Here is a 23,623-nt window from a genome sequence, read left to right as displayed (position 1 = left end):
ACTTCCTTCAGCCTGGCTGATCTCCTCTTTGTAGACAATAGCTGGACGATGCTCTTTAACTTAGTTTCATCGACGATCACCAAGATGCCGTGATGGCAAAATTTCAATCGCTGGTAGAGTGCTAAATCCTCCCATGAATTAATAGGATTGGTTCTCTCTCAAAATACTGCGAAAATTTCTTTCCGCTTCACCCAGTATTAAGAAGCGAGTTGAGCGAGTTAGAGATGGGATGAACCATCTCCAGCTTGGAGGACGGATCGGCCGGCGGAAGTGGCTTAAAGTTTCGATAAGACAAACCCTGCATCACACTTAGAGATTGCGTCAGCCTTTACCGGTCTGTAAGTCGCTTCCGAGACATGACAAGACATCCGCCCCAGAACCATAAACCTTATCAGCCACCAAAGCAAAGTGAAGGTCATACAGAACCACATCAGAGGAACTCCTAGCGAAAAAAACAGGCTGGATTCAGACCCCGTAAGGCGCAGTTGAGTAGATCTTCAACTGTCGTATCCTTAAAGAAAAGCATTTTCAGTATCAGCGGGACCTCTGTCACAACTTCATTGACTTTAAAAAGGCATTCAACAGAAGTTGCCTTGAGGGACTATGCAATATGATGTGAAAATTCAATGTCAAAGAAGTCCTTGCTCAAGTCCCAGAAGCTCTATATAATAATAGAAATAGTGCAGCACTGCTGGATAACCAAATAGGAGCTGATGTTCGCAACGTAGTAGGAGTACATCAGGGCATCTTGGAGGATGGTCGACGCCCCTGACAGGAGGAACTGGCTTACGAATGTCAACTACTGGACTAGTCTTGTACAGGACCTGCCTACAATAGGAAAGAGAGGCGGGCCTGTCAGCTACCGAATACATCCACGTGCTCACCACAAAGACAGGTGTCATTCACTGACTGACAACCACTCAATCAGATAACAATACTGCCATCATCAGTCTTAGTGACAGGGTTACGGTTAATCCTTCCAGCTCAAGCCCACTGGGATCCGATCTCGAGACTTACAGGAAACAAACACTGATAAAGACGATACGAAACATTCGGTCACCACCATCAGGAACTCTTAAGCTACAATAATCCCAAACTCCTTGATTACCAAGAACGATAACAAAGCTCTCGCGATCTTTATAAATTGAAAGACAGTGGCCTGGCTGGTTGTCTCTCCTCGTTCGTCAGACACCAGTGCTGGCACTCAAAGATCTGCTGGTAAGTCCAGACATTGTAGTACCGTGACAGTTTGAAGGATCTTTTAAATGACAAAGAGTTCTGTAGAAGGTCTGCACATGTGTTCTTGCTCTCTGTAGTTTCTCGAGTTTTGGAACTTGTTTCTTGATTTCTTGCTCTTATTTCTAATATTTCCTGTTTCAGTTTTGCTCCAGATTAGTTCGTGGTAAGTCGAAATGGTGAGGCTAGTAACGGTTGTGAGATTTTTTTTTCCTGTTGGTTTCATTTTGCGGACAAATTCACTGTCATGCCGCAAGTGTTAAAATACACTTCACAGGTTGTATAACCTCGATTTCTTTTAGAGTCTAGACAGTGAACGTGGTTCATCGTCACCAGAGAACAGCACGGGAAAGGTGTTTCCCTCCATCGTTACCCTTTGATAAATTCCTGCTGAGCAGCTGCTAGGTCGGTGGGTGTGGAGGTGGAGTCTTCCACTAAACACCAATTACAACAAAACCGATGTCCACAGCTTTACTGAAAACCTGCAACAAAGCCTTCTTAACTCGGCATACATCTGTCAAATATTTTACTAGTTTACTTTTTGCAAAGTTTTTCATGGCAGTAATATAATCAATTACCTAGTACAGTATTATATTTAACAAGATGGCCAGTTCAGAATATCCTAGACCTCTTCATTGGCGTTACCGTTTGTGCTCTTTTTTTTTTCTTCTTCTTTTCTCTGACTTTTCTTGCTTTTGCATTTACATTCTAATTTGTTTGAAATCATTTTTGTTGTTTTTACTTTTGTTTCAGACTTTGCCCAGTTAAAGTTCTCAGTACAACAGCATGGGAAGACTACAAATGGCTGTGGGCTTTTCCCTGGTCGTTTTGGCGACAATTTGTAAACAGACATGTGCAGTTCTTCCACACGTGGAACAGTACACACCGCAGGTTGTAAAGCCCTTGTTTGATCAGATGCGCGAGTATGGAGACAAACAGAGAGAATCATGGATTCAGTATTTAGTCGTATTAATAGCTAGTCATGACGAAATTATGAATCCTAAAAACGGAAATGATTTGCGAAAACTCTATGGTGGCCGAGTACAGTTGTTCTTAAATCAGAAAGATGATGCAGTAACGGACAGGCTAAGCTTAGAGGAACAAGATCTCGCCCACGGAGAAGTAAGATTTATATTCAACACAAACAACTTTAACAACATGCTTAAGTCATTCAGACAGAAACATCCCAATGAAAATCCAATCATAATGATGTACTCTCACTACATCCCCTGCGCGCTGATTGAAGGTATGAAATATTCATGTTCAGAGGAGGTAGCGGTGTTCACTACCAACCACTGGTTGGACTTTGGAGTAATGGTGGCTTTCAGTGAGAGTTATAAGCAAACTACTGGTGAAGGGGAAACTAATGACAACGAGGCTATTCGGTTTCTAAGGCTCGGGGGGATTCCAACTTTCCAGTACACTAATTCTGGCGCTAATCTTCGGCTCGTTCAAGACACTAACAATGAGTCCAATAAGATGACCAGATGGCGCTCCGTGACTTTCTTGCCGAACTTCTTCGACTGCCTTGTCAAAAATGTTCATTTCAATTGTCTGGGAAACACGAAAGAGGACAACAAAAATATTCTTGCATTTTTCGTGAATACAGCTGCTTACGAATGTTTTAAAAATATGCCTTTTAGTTGGAGAGCGGCGAAAGCAAATGAAATACAGAACTCTTTCAATGATTATCTTTCCAAGAATATTGGTTCGGACTGCAAACAGTGTGGTCGACAGTGTGGAGCTGTGAAACAACAAGCGGCCCAGGAATGTGTTGAAAGCTCAGTTAGTAACTCTTTAGTGCCTGGAGAACCGGAAAAGGATTCGAACCCTCTAGATTACACTTGGAAAGTGTCAAGAGATGAGAAACTTTCAAAAGTATTTCCTGAAAAGGTTTCAAGCTGGAAAAATGTATCTTGTAAAGAAAAGTCCCTCACCCCGCAGTCGCTGTGTACCAAGAAAGGAACAACACCTCCTTGAACTGCCTGCAGCTCTCAATGCGAACTTTACAGGGGTTAGAACTGCAGTTCATGACCTTTGTGAAGATTCTAAATTGTTAGAAAATTTAAATCAAAGTCGAAATATTGTTCACATTATTCAAAAATCTCTAAGCATACAGTCAATGATTCTTTACAGCTATTAAATGACATTGGATTGCTATAAGGCATGAGGAGCTTCAATGACTATTTGATAAATACAATATGAAGAAAAGTATTTATTTCAAACTGATGAAAACATAGAAGAATTGTCATTCTCATCTAAACCGCTGTCTACCCATAAACACGTGTATCTGGTTAATTTAAAGTAGCTCCAACTGACACTGTGCCTTGTTGTCGATGGTTGAATCTGAAGGTTATGCATTCGATTCTCAGTCCATTTTGTCAATAACTTTAGCAGTTTTCAATATTGTTATCATTTGAAAAAAATCTAAAGTTTTCTTAGATATACTTTTGTTGGTCATTGCATTCTAAAATGTCTTTGATATATACCCTTAACTATTGTTTATATAATTTCAAATTCTGTGTACCTGTATTTGACAATAATATTCACTTCTATAAAGCATCTCTAAAGCACGTATTGTATAATAAGTTAGTATCATAACAAGTTTGCATCTTTTTCCTTGTTGATATATATTGGAATATCAATCACCTTCGTCTTAAACTCTGTATGTATATCGAGTATTCTTTTAATCCTTCAATTTGGAAAATCATAAACATAATTTTAGAATGTTGTTTACCTAAGTCAAATTATTTTAAGCAAACGTTTTTAAATATTGTTTTTATTTATTGTCGAAAGTCACCAACAGAGAGCGAAACGCAGATCACGTGGTAAATGAAAATGGGTTTTGTGCAGCTTTGCAGAGTGCTTAGTGCTTGTCTTTAAAGATAATATATATATAAAGCTAGTGTTTACATGTTATATATATATACACAGGTGTGTGATTAGGTGATGGAGTTTGTTAATTATAATCAGATGGTTTAGGTTGTATTTTCTGACATGTTTTCTTCTTTCTGAGATTAAAAGACATTGAACTAAAAAGCCAATTTTATACATATATATATATAGAGAGAGAGAGAGAGAGTGTATGTGTGTTTTGTGAGTATATGTGTCATTTTATCACCCTGGCCCCTGGGTATTCTTTTTAATTATGCAAATAACCAAACTAAAATATTTATGAAACGTATACAAGTAACAAGTTGAATGATTCACTAACATTTAAAAAGAAGTTTTTCCAGTAATTTCACCTTCTACTCTCAACTACCCACATTCAGCCTAAAAAAAATGCACGAATCCTTTGCATTGGCAAAAAAAAAAAAAAAAAAAAAAAATCCCTCATAAGAGGAATATGGCAAAAGGCACACACACACACACACTATGAGTGCACGCTTATGTTGAGAAATTTAAATAGATTATATACAGGTAATATGCAGCTGACTATGACTACCTCAAAATGAGGTAAACACATTTTCCAAACATAAAAAAGTGTCTCAAGATAATATGTCTGAGATGCGAAAGGTGAAACAAGTGAGGTAGACAATCAGTAAAGTGACTGAATAGACAGAAGACTGACACACTTCAATGTACTCGATGCTTAGTCTGTTGTCATGTGCCAAAGACTTACTTTCTATTATTCTATAAGTAGTAAAGCCCCAACTTCAACACACTTAACAGACACAAGGAAATTTTCATTATTTTTTTCGGCTCAGATAAAGAAATAGAACTCTGTGGATTCATGACTGTCAAATGCACAAATATGTATTGTAGTGTATATTACACATTTCACAAAAAGATTGTATAACTTTATTTAAAGCATCAAAGATTGAAAACATACTGAATATTTAAGAATTCTGTGAAATATAGGTTCTTTGAACTGTCTACGAGATTTCTGTATGAACCCAAGCAGAGCCATGTTACCCCAGTTTCACAACCTCGGGAATAGTTCCATAGCTAATTGTAGTGAGCATCTGAGGAAGACTAGCACAGAGCTAGAGTCTAGAGTCTAGAGACACACTGAACATCTGGACCCTAAAAAAGTACAGCATAAATAAAGGATAAGATAAAAGTCAGTCAAGTGTAAGCACGAGGAACGAAGTCCTCAGGCTGTAAGTTAGAGATCAGCCTGAGGAAGCTGGTCTAGTAGGTGTTCAACTCTCAGAAATCTCAATTTTATTATTGAAATTAAGAGAAGTGGATTCACTTGCTGGAATCGAAAATACTACATCACCTTGAACCGGAAAGTCCAAGACTTTTATAAACTCCTGTCTGTCCTCTCGTCTGATTGTCTCCGGATTGTCAAGTCTTCGTAGCTGGACCTCAACCCGTCACTCAACTCATTTTTTCCAGGCAGCTCACCAGCTCTATTTTTTCAAGAGTAAGTAAAACACGTGTCAAAGCTTTTTAACAAGAAATTTTCAATTTCACACACCTTTCATTTAAAAGTAGCTGTTTCCAAAGTTTTGCACCCTTGTTTTTTTTATGGTTTTTTTTTTTTTTTGGTTTTTTTTTTTTTTTGTCTTGTGCTTTTTCATTTATTAAATACACCGACAATAAGATTGTTTACTTTGTTCCAATAGTCACGCCTGCACAGTGTCAAATACTTGTAAAAATAACTGTGGGATTTTCACTACTCCGTCTCTCTTTATTTCGTCGTTATCAACCTTTGAGCATAAACCAGAAAATGTAAAAACCTCTGTATCAAGTTTCTCAGTCTCAAATGCTTGTAAGTGATGTTAATACAACTCTGAAACAACACGAACACAATGTGTTTTCAGCCACTTCATCGGGGGCGGTAGTCGTGAAGTGAGAGTAGAACATTTCACCTTGGTGAACTCAAGGAAAAGGTTTTTGCTTTCTTAGTTATAAAGCATTGTAGAGACACCACGGTAACTACTTCTTGTTATTTTATCCCAGGACACTTCACCACTGCTTTATAACTGATGTTTCATTAGTAAAACAGTATCTGCAGGGTCTAGACATCGTTTCATAATTTTGGAAACAAGACGATTGTCCTAGAGTTTTCCATGTTCCCACAGGACAGAGACTTACTCTCGCTTCATAACTACCGCCCCTGGAGACAAAATCGAAGTATGATTGAATGTAAATTACAACACGCGTTGTCTTTGTAATGATGATGATGTTCTATTGTTTTCATTTCCTGTTATGTATTTTTCTGAGCAAATAAAGGTTTTAAACTCATATTTTTACTTATAGAGTTTAACAGAGCTAAGTGTGTGTGTGTGTGCATCTGTACATCCTCCTACTGTGTCTGGGGACTTTTGTAGGTTTATTTCTCGAGAACGGATTCGGGTAAAAGAGGTGGAAGGGAGACAGTTATTACCTCAGATTTTAAGAACAAAGTTTAATTGATTCTACCTGAATCATTTTTGTACACCGTCTGATAGACTGATCAGACAAGTTACTTAGCACCTAGTGAAATGTCGGGCACCTGTCTTCTGTCCTTCTTCTGTTATCTGAGCCCTCCCAAACTGTTCTATTGTAGTAACATTGTCTATCTATAACCCTTATAATCGACATTAAAGCAAGTACTAATCAGGAAAAAATACTTTACATATATAGTCAAATAAAATGCATTCGAGTACAATATTGAGATCAGCTATTGTCTGTGTGATCTCTTCCCCACTGGGTGAGCTGTTAGTATTACACTTAACATTATCAGGGTAACCCGGCGTTGTCCGCATTTCGTTGTAAACAAAGAATTAATTTAGTGATGTATTTATTTATTAGCAAATTTTAGTTCTCTTCTTATTGTTTCCCCAACACACTGAGAGAATTATCACACACACACACAGAATTATAATTGTTTATGTGATGCATGAATGTACACTCCTTTCATTTGTGATTTCTGTTATTATCATCGTTGTACTTGCTGTTATTATTATTATTGTCAAAAAATTCATCGCTCGACGGCATGATGGTCTGGGTCCTGGTTCTCAAAGGTCTCACTAATGCCTGCTGTATCACAGCTGAGGAAGTTATAATAATCTCCCCCCTGTGGGTCAAGAGACAAAATGCATCTACCTCCCGCTTATGTCGAGATGAACATCAGCACTTGACCAGCTTCCTTCAGCCTGACTGATCTCTTCCTTGCAGGCGCTTGCTGGGAGATGCTCTTGAAGTTGGTTTCACCGACTTACAATGTCCGACCTTTGCCTTCAGTCTAAGACTAGAAAGATATCAGTGAACTAAGATAAGCATTAAACAAGAATTTCTTATGTTGAAACAAAATAGATGAGTACACAAGACAGCAACACAGCAGAGAGTAGTTATGTTGACAAATAAGGCTTTGTGGACTGTACAACTGAAATTTCTGCTGACAATTTAGGTTCATTTAAATTATTCAGAAAATAAACAAAATGGACTTGAGATTAGACCTGCCCATCAGATTAATGAGGGAAGATAAAAGGCGGCAGGAAACGAGATTTAGTCTTCACACTTCACTTGCCATGTCTTAGACACGGCGATCGGATTACAGCTTATTCCCCTGAGATTAGGATATGGGATTCTCATCTTTCATCTTCCTACATCCTTGTTTCATGATGATGTGACTCATCCTTGTACTCTTTATGCAGCGATGCCTGAAGGTCGAGACATGGAAGAAGGAAGATGATGAAGTGGAAGACAAGCTTATCCTATGCATATGCATGTGGAAGTGCGGGGACTATTTTGTGACAATATTAACAATAACTGTACCTGAGTCAATGCACTTCAAAGTAAATTTAATAATTAAAAATAATTTCACCTTGGGAAACAATAAGGATAACGGTCAACATATGCCCGATACATATGCTAGCATCACATTGTTATGGAAAAATAATTGTCATGTTTAAAGTTTTGCTGTGACTGTACCTGCCAGTCAGGTTTCTCAGGAAAAGCGAAAAGCAGCAAGACACAAGATTTACACTCCACCCTTTTCATGCCTTGGGTTAACAGGTTGCGACTAAATTCCCCTTTATAAATTATCCATTAGGATAAGGGATTCTCTTCCTTCACCTTCCTACATCCTTGCTACGTGATGATGCTTCTGGTTTTTTTTTCACATTTTTGTCAAAATGGTGATGCTAGAAAATGGCTGAACTTTTTTTTGGTTTTGTCTCTACAAACGCACAAACCTTACACGTCGTTTGACAACTTCTATTTTCTTTAGTTTTTTGGTGTAACTTCTTTAAAGGCACTTCATTCTTAATTTTCAAACTAATTAATTTTTATTTTTATTTCTTCGCCTTATTCATTACATTATTTGAAAATGTTTTCTTGGTGAAATAATGTGTTTCAGATTTTTCCCTAGAGGAGTTGCCAGTGCGATGATAATGTCTGTGTGGTTTTCCCTGCTCGTGCTGGCGACACTTTGCGGACAAACAAACTCAGTTCTTCCGCAGATAAGTCTGTACCAACCGGCTGTGGTCAAACCTCTCTTCGACAAGATGCAAGAGTATGGGCTCAACGCGAAAGAACAAAGCAAGAAAGACAGTGGAAAAAAACAGTATTTAGTTGTTTTACTTGCTTCACATGATGAAATTATGGACTCAAGCAACCAGGAGCCGCTTGAAACACGTTTCAATGGTCGATTAATGTGGATACCCAATAAACGAGACTCTTATATAGAAAAACTCTTTGACACAGAAAGAACATCGCATTGGGAAGCAAGATTTATCTATAGCAATATGATTAATAAATTCAAAGATGTAAAGGTATCTGATAAACTTCCCATTGTTGTGATGTACTCTCACTACATTCCCTGCGCTAATGTCAACGGTCTCGGGTATTCCTGCGCTGAGGAGTTAGCTGTGTTCGCCACCTACAACTGGAAGAAGTTTGGTCTAATTGTCGCATTTTCTGAACATTTTGTGGGTTTCACACCTGAAGACACAGGCACAGATGTACAGTCCGCTAATCATTTTCTTCAACTCGGAGGCATTCCATCCTACCGGTACCAGGATGACAGTAACAACGAGAATTTGGTTCAAAATAATAATGTCGAAAATGCCGATAAATCTGACAGATGGCAATCTGTGACTTTCTTACCTAACTTCTTTAATTTTCTCGAGGATAATGTTCAGGATGCCTGCCTATCCCACACGGCTGAGGAGAGAAGTAAGATCATTGCATATTTTGCCAACTATGCCGCATACTCATGTTTTCAAAACATGAGTTTTTGTTGGAGAGCGAAACATGCAAATGAAACAAAGGATTGTTTCAACAATTATATTGAGACGAATATTGGTTCCGACTGCAAACAATGCTCTAAAAACTGTGCAGAGTTAAAAAAACAAAAAATTCGGAAATGCGTTGAAACCTCAGTTGACAACTCTCTAGTCCCTGGACAACTGGAAGAAGATTTCAATCCCTTAAAATCAACCTGGAGGGCTTTAAATGATAACAATCTTTCAAGACTATTTCGCAAAGCAAATCAGAGGAAAATAAGAGAATTTGGCAGGATGGTGTCGTGTAAGGACAAGTCTCTCGCCCCCCAGTCACTGTGTACCAAAAAACTAAGCATTATTGTTTAATTGCAACTGATTGCAACTGACAGAAAGCGATCTTCTTAATCTTCTTAAAGTTCACGCATTCTGTTTTTCTTTAATTTTGACCAGATTTAATATCCTTTAAAGCTTTTGATTTTAAAAAATGTCAACTTTATTAACGTATAGTTTACTATACTGGTAATAGTATTAGTAGTCGTATATATGAGATTTAGTAATACTATCAGAATGTTCCACTAAGTTGTCTACGCATATATTGTATATATAATTCCTTGATACTTTACACACTTGAAAAGAAATACACACAACTATTCTTTGCTCTATGTTTATGCTATTATAAATAGCATTTATTTTATTGTACAGATGACTTATGTTAAGAATATTTTGATGCACATCTACATTCAGACACACCCTCTAAACTACTCTTCATAAATGTGGAAACTACATGAGCTCATATTTTAGTGTGCATATCGTGTGAGCCTTACATTAAACTCTACTTCTTTAAACTTAAATATTTGTTAAAGTGAATAAATCTCAGAGACTGATAGAAAAGTGAGACAACAAGAGAACTGATTGTGGGTTGTTGTGACATTTCCATGCCAATAAGAGACGATGGACATATTTTGCTTTTGGAATCTCATCAAGAACTTTTTACTCGCTGTTACATAACTTTGAGTTGAATGTAAATTACAGAACGAGTTGTCTTGGTAATGATAAATTTAGCTTTTATTTGCTTTTCAGTTCCTGTTGTATATTTGTTCTGAGCAATTAAAGGTTATGATTTCACATTTTTAATTATTATTATTTACGTGATGGCTGAATGTAAACTCTATTCGTTTATGATTTCTCTTATTATTATCGTTGTATTTTCTGGTCTCAAAGGTCTCCCTGCTGCTTACTGTATCGTAACTGATGAAGTTATAATAATCTCTTCCCTGAAAGTCGTTGATAAAGGGTGTTTGTCTCCTCCATCTGTCAAGATGCACACCATCACGGCTGCAGCACTACCACAACTTGCCGACTACACTTGACCAACTTCTTCAGCCTCGCTGATCTCCTCTTTGTAGACAATAGGTGGACGATGCTCTTTAACTTAGTTTCATCGACGATCACCGAGATGTGATGGCGAAATTTCAATCGCTGGTAGAGTGTAAATCCTCCCATGAATTAATAGGATTGGTTCTCTCTCAAAATACTGCGAAAATTTCTTTCCACTTCACACAGTATTAAGAAGGCAGCAGGAATCTTTAGCGAGGCTCGAGCGAGTTAGAGATGGGGTGAACCATCTCCAGCTTGGAGGACGGATCGGCCGGCGGAAGTGGCTTAAAGTTTCGACAAGACAGACCCCGCATGACACTAAAAGATTGCGTCAGCCTTTACCGGTCTGTAAGTCGCTTCCGAGACATGACAAGACATCCGCCCCAGAACCATAAACCTCATCAGCCACCAAAGCAAATTGAAGGTCATACAGAACCACATCAGAGGAACTGCTAGCGGAAAAAACAGGCTGGATTCAGACCCCGTAAGTCGCAGCTGAGTAGATCTTCAACTGTCGTATCCAGTATCAAAGGGACCTCTATCACAACTTCATTGACTTTAAGGGACTATGGTATATGATGTGAAAATTCAATGTCGAAGAACCCCTCGTTCAAGTCCCCGAAGCTCTATATAATAGTGTAAATAGTGCAGCACTGCTGAATAACCAAATAGGAGCTGACGTTCGCAACGTAGTAGGCGTACATCAGGACACCTTGGAGGATGGTCGACGCCCCGGACAGGAAGAACTGGCTTACGAATGTCAAATACTGGACTAGTCTTGTACAGGACCTGCCTACAATAGGAAAGAGAGGCGGGCCTGTCAGCTACCAAATACATCCACGTGCTCACCACAAAGACAGGTGTCATTCACTGACTGACAACCACTCAATCAGATAACAACACTGCCGTCATCAGTCTTAGTGACATATCAATCCTTCCAGCTCAAACCCACTGGGATCCGGTCTCGAGACTTACAGGAAACAAACACACTGATAAAGTCGATACGAAACTTTCGGTCACCACCATCAGGAACTCTTAAGCTACAATAATCCCATAAACCTTGATTACCAAGAACGATAACAAGCACTCGCGATCTTTATAAATTGAAAGACAGTGGCCTGGCTGGTTGTCTCTCCTCGTGCTGGCACTCAAAGATCTGCTGGTAAGTCCAGACATTGTAGTACCGAGACAGTTTGAAGGATCTTTTAAATGACAAAGAGTTATCGAAAATTCTGTAGAAGGTCTTCACATGTGTCATTGCTCTATGTAGTTTCTCGAGTTTTGGAACTTGTTTCTAGATTTCTTGCTCTTATTTCTAATACTTCCTGTTTCAGTTTTGCTCCAGATTTGTTCGTGGTAAGTCGAAATGGTGAGGCTAGTAACGGTTGTGAGATTTTGTTTTTCATGTTGGATTCATTTTGCATGGCGCTCTGAAGCCTCATTGCAGAATGTCTTTGGCTGTCTCAAGGCATGGTCACCCTGCTGTCTACCTGAAAAATTGTGTCATGTAGTCAGTCCACGTATCATCTCAGTTACGGTTACAGACAAGGACCCATAGCATCTAGAGTCACTAGAGAACAGCACGGGAAAGGTGTTTCCCTCCATCGTTACCCTTTGATAAATTCCTGCCGAGCAGCTTCTAGGTCGGTGGGTGTGGAGGGGGAGTCTTCCACTAAACACCAATTAGGACAAAACCGATGTCCACAGCTTTACTGAAAACCTGCAACAAAGCCTTCTTAACTAGGCATACATCTGTCAAATATTTTACCAGTTTACTTTTTTGCAAAGTTTTTCATGGCAGTAATATAATCAATTACCTAGTACAGTATTATACTTAACAAGATGGCCAGTTCAGAATATCCTAGACCTCTTCATTGGCGCTACCGTTTGTGCTCTTCTTTTTCTTTTCTGTAACTTTTCTTGCTTTTTGCATTTACATTCTAATTTTTCTGAAATTACAAAAATCATTTTTTTTTCACTTTTGTTTCAGATTTTGCCCAGTTAAAGTTCTCAGTAGAACAGCATGGGAAGACTACAAATGGCTGTGGGGTTTTCCCTGATCGTTTTGGCGACAATTTGTAAACAGACATGTGCAGTTCTTCCCCACGTGGACCAGTACACACCGCAGGTTGTAAAGCCCTTGTTTGATCAGATGCGCCAGTATGGATTAATCGAGAAAAACAAAAGCCCCCAAGGTAAAAGATGGAAGCAGTATTTAGTTGTTTTGATAGCTTCTCATAGCGAAATTATAAATACCCAAACCGTAGATTTCGGCACCGACAACTGGATGAAACAGTTTCAGACTGGCTATCAGGGCCGAGTAGCCTTGTTGTTAAATCAGCAAGATGCTGCAATAGCGGAGATGCTAAGCTCACATAAAAAACATCTTGTACACGGAGAAGTACGATTTATCTTCGACAACAGCATTTCTAACAACATGCTTAATACGTTCAGAGAGAAACATGACAGAGAAAATCCAATCATACTGATGTACTCTCACTACATCCCCTGCGCGGAGATTGAGGGTATGAAATATTCCTGTTCAGAGGAGGTAGCAGTGTGCGCCACCTACCGCTGGTTGGACTTTGGAGTAATTGTTGCTTTCTCATCATGTTTTCAGGATACTGCTAGTGACAAGACTAGGGGAACTAATGAAAAGGCTGCTAGTGAGTTTCTTAGGCTTGGTGGCATTCCAACTTTTGAATACACGTGTGATGGCATCAGGCTTAAAAATGGAGTGAGTGATGCTAGCAATATAAACAGATGGCATTCGGTGACTTTCTTGGAAAACTTCTTTGTCTGTATCGACGGCTGGGTTAAAAAAAGCTGTCTACCAGACAGGCCCGAGGACAGAAAATCCATCATTGCCCTCTTTGTCAACCAAATTGCCTTCGATTGCTTTCGAACCATGAATTTTCTGTGGAGAAAGAAAGAGAAAGCCACTATAACAGGATGCTTAATTGACCGTATTGAGAACAGGATTGGCCCAGACTGCAACCAATGTAAAGGCGATTGCATGGCGGCAAAGAAAACATTCATCAAAACCTGTGTTGATAGCTCCTTTGACAATTCTCTAGTACCTGGAGAACCAGCAGATCCTTCCAATTATTTTAACTATGCTTGGATGAACACGGAGGATGACAGGCTTAATAAAATCTTTTCAGATGACCCTGAGAACAGACCGCGGGACGTCCATCGGAAAGTCTTCTGTCAAAACCCAACATTAACGCTGGAGTCACTGTGCACGTGCAGCTCTCGCTCATCACCACAGGGTAGGACCACTACTTCATCCCCAAGAAGGTGGTGGCATTACTGTTGCAGTTGCTTTAGGGGATAATATTAAAGGCACCGAAACATCCGCCAGTCAGTAGCTACACAGGAGCCTTTCTTTGAGAACCTGACATAAAAGAAAGCAAGCAGAGCTCTGGCGTGAAATTAATTAGTACTGCAGGTACATCTTGAAACTACAGTGTCCTGGCCTACTACCGACTCCTGTGACCAAGCCAGCGAAAAGAACAACACATACATACACATGGAGGAAACCTTAGTATGCGGAGAAAACCACCGACGGTCACCCCTGTAAGCAAGTATGATATCCAGAAAGAAGTAATTCGGAGCGAAGGTTCGAACCCAGGACACTCGATTCACTTCAGGGGTGACAGGCGCTTTAGCCACCGATGTGTCCCAAGCATTTTTTTAATATCTTCCAATGACATATTCGTCTCCGATTTTCCTAATATTTCATGCTCTTTTGATTTTGTTTGATTACATTTTATTGCATGTACTTCTAATGTTTTAGAGCTGCCTTGCCTTTATATATTATTTATATTTATATATTACACATAATACATATATATATATCATCCTGATCACAAAGCAAATAAAATATTTCGTCGTCAGCCTGGAAACGATGGTTTTACCTTTTTGTAGCATAATGAGGACAAAGTGTTTAATGGAATATGAGGAATATGAAACTATACATGATAATTTCATTGTTATATAATATTATTGGTTATCATAGCACATACAGTTGATGTGTAACTATATATATATATCAAGTAGTTAATTATTTGCTTTAGCCTGTCAGTTTTCTTGCTGTATGTGACTTACTCAAGTATTGTTGTGTTTGACAAACACAAGGACTTATTAAGAAGAGAAAAAGTTCGCAAGCTTCAGACCGTTGCTGTGTCGGTTCTCAGGTTACTGCTACGGTTTTCCGTTTTCATTTCCTTGAATGTTCCAGATCTTTAAAAAATCCAGATAACATCTATCTAATTCATAGTTTGTGTATTTTCAGAGAATTGTTAGAAAATACATTATCATCATATATTATAAATTATTTCGTGTAATTTGTAGAATTAGAAATCAAGAAATATTCTACTGAATGTAAATTACGTGAAATACAGAGTTCATTAAAGCTTTTCCTAACACTGACTTTTGTGTCGCTTTGTATTTTTAGCAAATATTTTGTGCGATTTCTGTATAAAGAAAAAGCCTGTGATTTGCGAACTATTAAATATTCTTGTAGTTTTATCAACGTGTTCATAGAGTGATTTTAAAAAAAAATTAAGCAGAGTGATCTGAAGGAAGAGTGATGGAGTGAGCAAAGAGGCGACTGGAAGGGAGAACAGAGCATGAGAGAAAGAAGACAGAATGCATGTTATTGTGGCTGTGGATGGAGGGAAAGTAAGCATTATACCAGAATGGGCGTGACACTTTTAGTAACCTTTCTCTTTAAAACGACGACGACGATGACGACAACAACGATGACGACGACGATGTCTCACTACCTGTCGAATTGTTCCAGCTGAAACCTTTTCTACCTTCTCTCCCAGAGTCTACACGAGCTAGCGTCACACTCGGAATGCCTCAAACGAGATAACAAACGCACCCCATGAACAATGAGTGTCAACTGTCACATTTATTCATGTGTTGAAAAAGCAGTAAAGCTGATGAGATCAGCCCGGGATAAACAACCTCACAGTTATCGTGCCTCGTTTCTGCTTAGATGCTGGTATAAACTATTCCACGAAAATCTTACCCAAAATAACAATGACACCGGCCACAGGTGAGCGGCACATTGTTGCAACCCCAGTAGAGTCTGAGCTTGAAAATGAACGAATACATAAGGGAGACAACACTGAAACCTTTAGGAATTATTCCTCTATGGATTACTTCCCGTTAACAGCTGAAAAAGTCAACCAATCAGGTACTCACTGACGTCACGCTTCCGAAGACTTCCGAAGTTTTTCCCTTCAGTGACATGTTGAGGAAAAACAATTCAGCGTCCCAGACATTTGAATGAGAATTAACGGAGGTTCTCTTTTTTGTGCTTACTGTAACTGTGCCCTGTATGCTGAATCTAATTTTACTCCTTACTTTAATGTGAGGTATATTCAAAATTGGTGCATGTCACACTGCTAATCAGTGGGAGGGGGGAGGTAGGACACCACCCCCTCAAAAACATTCACTGTCGGCATGGAGTTTACCACTTGTACCCTCCCAAAGCTGAGCATCCTCCTACGCCACTGCTCACATCTGTTGATATATTTTGTCATATTTTAATGCATCAAACATCTAGATCGTAAGGAGCTCGGAGGAGGTGAGACAGGATATTTTTGTGATATGGTATATTGCCAACACTTACTACTCTCGGCCCCGCATAGCTAAAGGCTGCCTCTGACAAATATACAGAAAACTATTAAAACTATTAAATCAACCAAGAAAAGATAATTTGAGATAGCCCTATGAAGGCAAAGCGCAGTCCGTTGACGACGTCCGTCATTGTCGTTGTACCTGCCGTCTGCTTCACCTTTGCTCTTGTAAGGGAGACCACTCCCAAGTCTCGCTCTGCCGGTAACTCCACCGGTCAGCGGCTAAACAGGTGAGCCTGTCTGTCCCAGACATTTGAGTAAGAATTAACGGAGGTTCTCGTTTTTGTGCTTACTATAAATGTACCCTGCATGTTAATCTAATTTTTCTCGTTATTTTAATGTGAGGTATATTCAACATTGGTGCATGTCACACTGCTAATCAGTCGGAGGGGAGAGGTAGGACACCATCCCCTCAAAAACATTCACTGTCGGCATGGAGTTTACCACTTGTACCCTCCCAAAGCTGAGCATCCTCCTACGCCACTGCTCACATCTGTTGATATATTTTGTCATATTTTAATGCATCAAACATATGGTGGTTATTAGAGAGTTGTTGCATCACCTGTGACTTTGTCCTAGCGGCCTGATACCCGAAACACTTTCGTAACTGAGCTGCTGTAAAGTCACAAATACCACATTTACTACATTTGATATCAGAAGGAAACGGATGATCATTGCACGTAAGCGAAGAATTATTAAAGCGTTTAACTGTTTTTGTTAAGATGTTATGACTTACTTGTCGTTTTAGCATAAGTAGTTTATTCAGGGGGGCCATTGGCCTTTTTGAAGGGGGAGCAGCAACAAAATAATACAATATTACATACATCATGCAGATGACTGTGAAGATAATCAATCCTTGTTCCCCTCTTCTCCCTGCATATATCAGCCTTCATTGCCAATCAGCCTACTACCTGTCCCTAGTTCCAAAAATGGTCAACTCCACTTAGAACCGAGACTCACACGTCCCAGAACCGGTCACGTCATAGACAACGAGGCTGCTGTTAACAAAGCAGTTAACGAAGATGGCAAGTACATGACGGACCCCGACCACCCTGCTACTGCCACCCTAGGTGCCTACAACTGCCAGGAACACATACGTCATACTCAATCGAATGGACAAGATCGGAGTGACAGATGTCAACAACCTACCCGATCTTCCTCCCGCCAGACATCCTTCGCTGGCGACACTGACACCAACTGTGAAATAATGGAGCGATGTCTACTGAACGCTCTGTTAGCAGTGTGTGTGCAAGTGATCAGCATGCTAATCAGAGCGAATTCAGTGAATACGGTGAACATTCGGAGCAAGATTGTACAGATAGACACTATTCTAGACACAGGCAGCCCCCTCGTACAGCTCAAGACCGGTAATCAAGTAAAGCAAACCTCTCGTATGAGTGGGCGGAGTTGCCTGCCCAGTGAATGGAGGTGACAAGATGGCCCGGCCCACCACAGTTCATTAAAATTCCTATCACATAATATCGAGGGACCTTCTGGTGTTTCTTATTGGTAGTGTGAGAGTGTTGACAAGTCCAAGGACATTAACCCCAATGAAGATACACAGAAACAAATGAGAGTTACATCCCCTGATTGTGAAAATGGAAGCAGTGGTGAAGAACAAAGTGCTGGCATACATAATAAACTTTCCTTTCTACATTGGAATGTATGTGGACTGCAAGGTAAGTTAATGAACAACGATTTCCTGTCTTTCATTATGTCATTTGACCTCATTTGCCTTGTAGAAACATTTATGGAAAACTTTACTTCTACAGTCTTTTCAAATTATCACTGTTTCTACAAACCGGCTATTAAATTTAATAATCAAGGTCGTCGTTCGGGAGGTCTGTTATGTCTAACTAACAATAACCTGATACCATATATTACAAAAATAGACACAATTTTTCATAACCTGATTGTTTTGATGTTATGACTTACTGAGGTGAGTACAATAATTTTCCTCCAAAATTTAATTCTCACTTTGACGAGACTGTTAATAAATGTTTTCTCGTGTTAGGCAATTTTCACACTAGGAGGAACATTTTTTTTATTTCCATGATGAAGTGCAAGTTTTAGAGTGCCCCGTCAGCATGGTATGGTGGATTTTTTTCGGAGAGACTTTTTTTATTAGTGAATCCATTTTACGTTCCACGTGATGAAGAGCTGGTCGAACGATCAGTCGGTGGGCTATTTTAATCAACCATTTGGCGTTTTTTTTTTTTTAAGAAATGGCGAGTACAAGATTTTTAATTATTGGGTAAAACTGTGTATTTCACCCATTCATTAAAAAATATGCACCCCACAAATCCTTTAATTACTAGCCTTTTAAGACAGAGCGCATTGTGACATTGATACCGGCAACAACTATTTTTCAGTCTTTGCCCAGACAAGTTCTCATTAGCTACCGTTGCGATAGTTAGTTTAGTGTAGCGTTTTTTATTTTTGTATTATTCCTCTCAGGGTTTCTGCTTACGCTTAAAATTGCGTACAGTACACATTAAAAGTTCGGAGGACCCGTTCAATTTTCGTCAATGGGGTCCCCTTCACATTTTGGCGAAGAACAGGGACCCCATAAAAATCTGAAGAAGGGGTCCCTGGGACCCCAAAGAATTTAGCCTTAGCAGAAGCCCTGCCTCTTGTTAAACGTAGTTTCTAAGTTTCTACAAAATTAGACAGAGGATGGATGGAAATGTACAGCGTTGTGTACAACTCAAAGCTTGGCCATCCTATAAGTGTGGGAACCCATTGGGTATCGACAACAGGTTCCTCTACATGAGAGTGTGTGAGCCACAGCTAGAAAAACTAATTTAGAAAGCTTTTTCAACAGACAGCTCGAGGTTGAGCTTGTCCGATCTATGTTGAAGTCTGTCGGCAAGCGCGGTATAGAAAACCTTCAGACTTACGAAATAAATAATTTGTTTCCGCTGTGTGAATATGTAAATTGTATAAGGGAATAAAGCAGTAGTAATAAAATGGATTTATGTGGGGCTCATTTCCCCATTCTCTGCAGTCTCTCCCATTCCGCCTTCTCTCTCTCTCTCAAGGCGGTCCGGTGGCGCAACTGTTAAAGCCTTTAATAATATAGTGATGGATTGGTTGCCCTGAGTTCAGATCTCGTCCCGGGCATCCTTTTTCCCTGCATGTGGCACCTGGTTACAAGGCCGAATGCTTTGCCATGATCTAGCTTTAGTTGCTGACTCGTTGTATAAAAAAAAGCTCTCTCGCTCTCTCGCTCTCTCGCTCTCTCTCTCGTGTGTGTGTGTCTCCTCTCACTCACTCTCTCTCAAAGTAAAAATAAATCGACAGGGTTTTTTTTCAGAAGTGATATAATTGAAATAAAGACTCTAAAAACTAGCTTTCGCCAGTTTTCTCCTCTATGACAGTGCAAACCACTAAAACAGAAGAAGTGGTTAGTGTTTGAAGAATAAAGTCAAATAGACAAATGGTGTATGTCAAGACCACCATTACAGCGCATGAAGGCGTGTCTCAAACCTGCCATCATCGTCGTAATTCAAACCTATTAAAAGATCCGAAGTGGCCAGAAACAATATCATAAAGAGCAATGTCATCCGAGCCAATGTCTTCAACATTTTGTATCTCCGGTTCCCCAACAGGTGCCGCGATCAGTTCTTCCGCAGGTTCAGGGTCGATTGGTTAAAAAAACCCACCAAAATCTCCAAATGAAAAATCGGAGGGTTCTTCAAATGAAAAATCGGAGGGTTCTTCAGCCGGTGGATCGAAGGATTCTACAACTGGTGGATCGAAGGATTCTTCAAATGATGGCTCAAGGGGAGCATTGTCACCTCTTCCGTTCGCACTAAATGGTATTTTTTTCAGAAGATCAGTAAGATGTGTGAGTATGTCACCCCAGCTCAATGCACTGGTCTTCCCTGCTTTGTCTGCAACACTAAAATAACACAAACAAGACCTCAGTCAGAAAGCCAGTCCATGCATGCGCTCATTCACACACTTGTATGCACTCACTCACACTCTTACCAATTTGCTCATCACTCATCACGCTGTATGGAGCTTGTATAGTCATAGAAGCACTCATAAAACTGTATATCTCATAACTACAACATACTGTGAGTGACAAATGTTTCTAAAATTTTAGATTATTTGTTGTAACCAAACTAAGCAATACTTTATTGAAGAAAGGAAAGAAAATAAAAAATTTACCTTTAACCTTTAGAAAAGAATAGAAGCGCAATGAAGTTATTTCCCTTTCTAGCATCCAGAGATCGGTGGCACTGGATGGATGCTAACCATAGTCAACTTGCCATCAGCTAAACTATTTTATAAACTAGACATTATCAGCCAGCTAAGTACGACTGTACGTCTGGCCACAGCTCATCAACAGTCATATATATTCTTTTTATTACATTATACTTATGCTTTCCATGTCAGTAACTTTTAAGCAGTCAAAACTAAAAATTCATTTTTAGGCTCCAGGCTCCAGTATGTGTATTAATGTCAACTGTTCAAAATATTCTATTATAATTGTGTGTTGATCATAAAGCATCAGCACTTTGCTACTTTACTATAAATGCCTTGAGCGATTGATTGATTGTTAAAATATTTCAATGCTTGAATACACGATGTTTGGTAGCACTATGTCAACAACACTAACAACGAAATGAAAAGAGCTGACTACTTAAGTTTCATTCTTTACCTTTGCACTTATCTACAAAATTCAACACTAATCTTTCACAGCACGATGCCAAGGGTGTATGAAATCAAGTGGTGTTTCATGTATTTTAAGCCGAGATTTTCGAGCTAGAACGAGTATATTTCAGCGCGCACGCACTTACGCACTCACGCATTGCATACACACTCGCCATGGACTGTGTGTGAACGCATGCATTGTACTTCTCTTACTTTTTGACAATAGGTCGAGTCTCTTTTTTGCTAAGTGGTATGGCTTTATTCAAGCTGCTGACCAGGCTGGTAAGCTTGTTGATCGTATCATCCTTTGCTTTATCTGCTGCCATTGAAGCGTTCAATGTTTCTACCTGTTTCTGTAGTCCCTGGATGACTGCATCAATGTCACCTGACAAAGTCCCGTTGCTTCCAGCTGCGCCAGCTGTACGAACAGAACAATAGATACATCGAGTCATATTTTCTTTTATTTGATTTCACCTTGGTTATTTCTTTCGCAAGATTTTGTTCTTCGAGTAGCTGCTATACGAACACCTCAGGACATGTGAGGTGCATTTGAGCTGTGTGGAATAAAAATGTTATGGCTTTCCTTCTAATTATGTTTTTAATCCTGTTACAATTTTAAAATCGTTCTAATTATGTTACGTGATCATCCTTCAACGATGTAAAGGAATCAACATGAAAATTTGCGATTCCATTTCTAAAACAAAGGAGCAAAGAAGTAGAAAGCTGTCACAGTAGTATGGTGTAGTAAATGCTGTTTACCTTGGTCTGCCGCATTCACAGGCAGTTCGCGTTTTCCGAAAGGTTTTCCAGCGCACACGCCACACATGCCGGCCACAAGGCCGACAAGCACCAACACATTCATGTTTCTCATCTCAGACTACAACTACAACCCCTTCAAGAGCAATAGCAACAGAAGAGAGTCCAGTTCACTTGATGGCGACCCTGTTTTTATACCTTTACGCTCGATTTCTTATTTACCAGAACATGGTAAAGATAGCAATATATTATGAATGTGTTTGATTAAAAAACAGTTAGAAAAATATTTTAAAGATACGACAAAGATGAACTGATTGTCACGTGCTTTCATGAAACAACCAGCTAAGGTGTTGTTTGGTTGGTTTGTTTATTCTGCGTCTCTGTGAATGTACAGTTTGTTTTTGTAACCAAGCTGCCTCGGTCGTCTTTCATATCTAATACCTACGTTCTTAATCCCTTAATCACCCACGTTATTAATCCCTTAATCTAGGATAATTCTCTGCAGTGTCGGTGTTGCCTCACATCCGATGGCTGATATTTAGATGTTCATCCTATTTCCATTCATTTCACGACATGATAAATGATAAATGTTCCCTGTTATTTAGCAGGACAGTTTGTCAATTTATTTATTTTTGTTAGCTGGCTCTGTGAGTTTTTGCTCCATCATGTTTTGGAAAACTTTAATATTTCTTGTTTTCTTTAGTTTGTTTTTTTTTTTACTGAATGCATTGCAGGAATGTTTTTAATGTATGTTTATATTTAAAAGTTTTATAGTTACTTTCGATGTTACCCCACACACACATTCTCTAACCCCGTCTCTCTTTTTCCAGCTCACTCGCTTTGTAGCATAACAACCATATTCAGCAAATCTTTCAGCCGTGCTTAAGTCACGTGACCGGTATTGCGTTATTGAGTACACATATATTTTGCTCTGGTTCTTGAATGTTTAGTCCACCTAATGTTTATCCTGTATGTGTATCAGGAAAAGAGAAAGAAAATTACCGCGAACTCCAATCTTGGGCTCAGCACAAAGATGCGAGAAGTTCATTGCCATGTCTCTGTTGGGATAAATGAAATGACACGAGATGTCATAGTCTCGAGTGCTGAGTGTGTCGTGACAGTCTAGATTCACTGTTGATCGTGGTTATCATCTGCCAGTGCAATGGACTTAATGCACTGAAATTCAAGGCTCACAACTCGACGTGTCTTCATGCGATTCTGTCGTGAAAGCGTTGCGTCCCTTGCTTTGCGTCTTGGTGTAAGCACTTGAAGCGCACACGTGCATCACAGATGGTACAACACTGTTACACGAACATCTTCAAGGCCTTGACAGAGTCAATTATTTTTATTGTTGTTATCGTTCTTCTGCGCTGGATATCTTGTCCTTAATCCTGCAAACCCATCATGGGACAGGCCCTATGGAGCTCACTGTGATGTGTTACTTTGATCCTGTTGGAGGGTGGAGCCTGAAAAATTCAAAATTTATCTGTTATAACAACAAAAACGTCCCTTAAGTATTCCAACGCTCAGACTGTTTCGTCTGTCGTCACGTCAAACGTTTTATCAGTTTCTCAAGCGTCCCCCTTTTTGTCCCATAATTTTCAGTGAAGTGTACTTGACCGACCGACTTTTTTTTAAATGCTTATCGGTTGCTATCCAGGGTTACCCTACCGATAGCTTGTTTCTAGAATAAAAAATGACAGCAATCGAAAACAAGTGTATTTCCCTTTCGAATTTATATAATCGTGCTCTGATTTGAAACTATATCAATCTTAA

General features: G+C 39.4%; 4 protein-coding genes across 6 annotated transcripts; 3 read left to right on the top strand and 1 right to left on the bottom strand.

Annotated features, from left to right (window-relative positions):
* Positions 1 to 989: 989 nt before the first annotated feature.
* On the top strand, positions 990 to 4,275 carry LOC112563183. Of its 3 annotated transcripts, none has more exons than XM_025236969.1 (2): positions 990 to 1,287; positions 1,990 to 4,275. In XM_025236969.1, the coding sequence occupies exon 2, from the start codon at positions 2,023 to 2,025 to the stop codon at positions 3,214 to 3,216; it is 1,194 nt and encodes a 397-aa protein (XP_025092754.1). In that variant the 5' UTR covers positions 990 to 1,287; positions 1,990 to 2,022; the 3' UTR covers positions 3,217 to 4,275. The 3 variants fall into 3 exon arrangements, with proteins under 3 accessions (XP_025092754.1, XP_025092753.1, XP_025092755.1); XM_025236968.1 differs by having other exon boundaries at positions 991 to 1,218; XM_025236970.1 differs by lacking the exon at positions 990 to 1,287 and adding an exon at positions 1,336 to 1,641.
* A 1,001-nt stretch (positions 4,276 to 5,276) lies between these two features.
* LOC112563181 lies at positions 5,277 to 10,523 on the top strand. The gene is made up of 2 exons (XM_025236965.1): positions 5,277 to 5,608; positions 8,531 to 10,523. Exon 2 carries the CDS (start codon positions 8,559 to 8,561, stop codon positions 9,762 to 9,764), a length of 1,206 nt encoding a protein of 401 aa, XP_025092750.1. The 5' UTR covers positions 5,277 to 5,608; positions 8,531 to 8,558; the 3' UTR covers positions 9,765 to 10,523.
* A 1,261-nt stretch (positions 10,524 to 11,784) lies between these two features.
* Positions 11,785 to 15,209, top strand: LOC112563180. The gene is made up of 2 exons (XM_025236964.1): positions 11,785 to 11,937; positions 12,766 to 15,209. The coding sequence occupies exon 2, from the start codon at positions 12,799 to 12,801 to the stop codon at positions 14,110 to 14,112; it is 1,314 nt and encodes a 437-aa protein (XP_025092749.1). The 5' UTR covers positions 11,785 to 11,937; positions 12,766 to 12,798; the 3' UTR covers positions 14,113 to 15,209.
* Positions 15,210 to 19,745: 4,536 nt separating this feature from the next.
* LOC112562175 lies at positions 19,746 to 22,021 on the bottom strand. The gene is made up of 3 exons (XM_025235251.1): positions 21,851 to 22,021; positions 21,305 to 21,509; positions 19,746 to 20,333 (listed from the first exon to the last, which is right to left on the bottom strand). The coding sequence occupies exons 1-3, from the start codon at positions 21,960 to 21,962 to the stop codon at positions 20,081 to 20,083; spliced, it is 570 nt and encodes a 189-aa protein (XP_025091036.1). The 5' UTR covers positions 21,963 to 22,021; the 3' UTR covers positions 19,746 to 20,080.
* Positions 22,022 to 23,623: the final 1,602 nt, after the last annotated feature.

This window comes from Pomacea canaliculata, linkage group LG4 (genome assembly GCF_003073045.1).
Source record: "Pomacea canaliculata isolate SZHN2017 linkage group LG4, ASM307304v1, whole genome shotgun sequence".
NCBI classification, from domain to species: domain Eukaryota; kingdom Metazoa; phylum Mollusca; class Gastropoda; order Architaenioglossa; family Ampullariidae; genus Pomacea; species Pomacea canaliculata.
This window is presented reverse-complemented; position numbering and strand designations above follow the sequence as displayed.

Coding starts and splice junctions, on each gene's coding strand:
- LOC112563183 (XM_025236969.1), top strand. CDS start 2,023: ATGGGAAGACTACAAATGGCTGTGGGCTTTTCCCTGGTCGTTTTGGCG.
- LOC112563181 (XM_025236965.1), top strand. CDS start 8,559: ATGATAATGTCTGTGTGGTTTTCCCTGCTCGTGCTGGCGACACTTTGC.
- LOC112563180 (XM_025236964.1), top strand. CDS start 12,799: ATGGGAAGACTACAAATGGCTGTGGGGTTTTCCCTGATCGTTTTGGCG.
- LOC112562175 (XM_025235251.1), bottom strand. CDS start 21,962: ATGAGAAACATGAATGTGTTGGTGCTTGTCGGCCTTGTGGCCGGCATG. Junction 21,510..21,850: donor TGTGAATGCGGCAGACCAAG/GTAAACAGCATT, acceptor CTGTTCGTACAG/CTGGCGCAGCTGGAAGCAAC. Junction 20,334..21,304: donor ACTCGACCTATTGTCAAAAA/GTAAGAGAAGTA, acceptor GTGTTATTTTAG/TGTTGCAGACAAAGCAGGGA.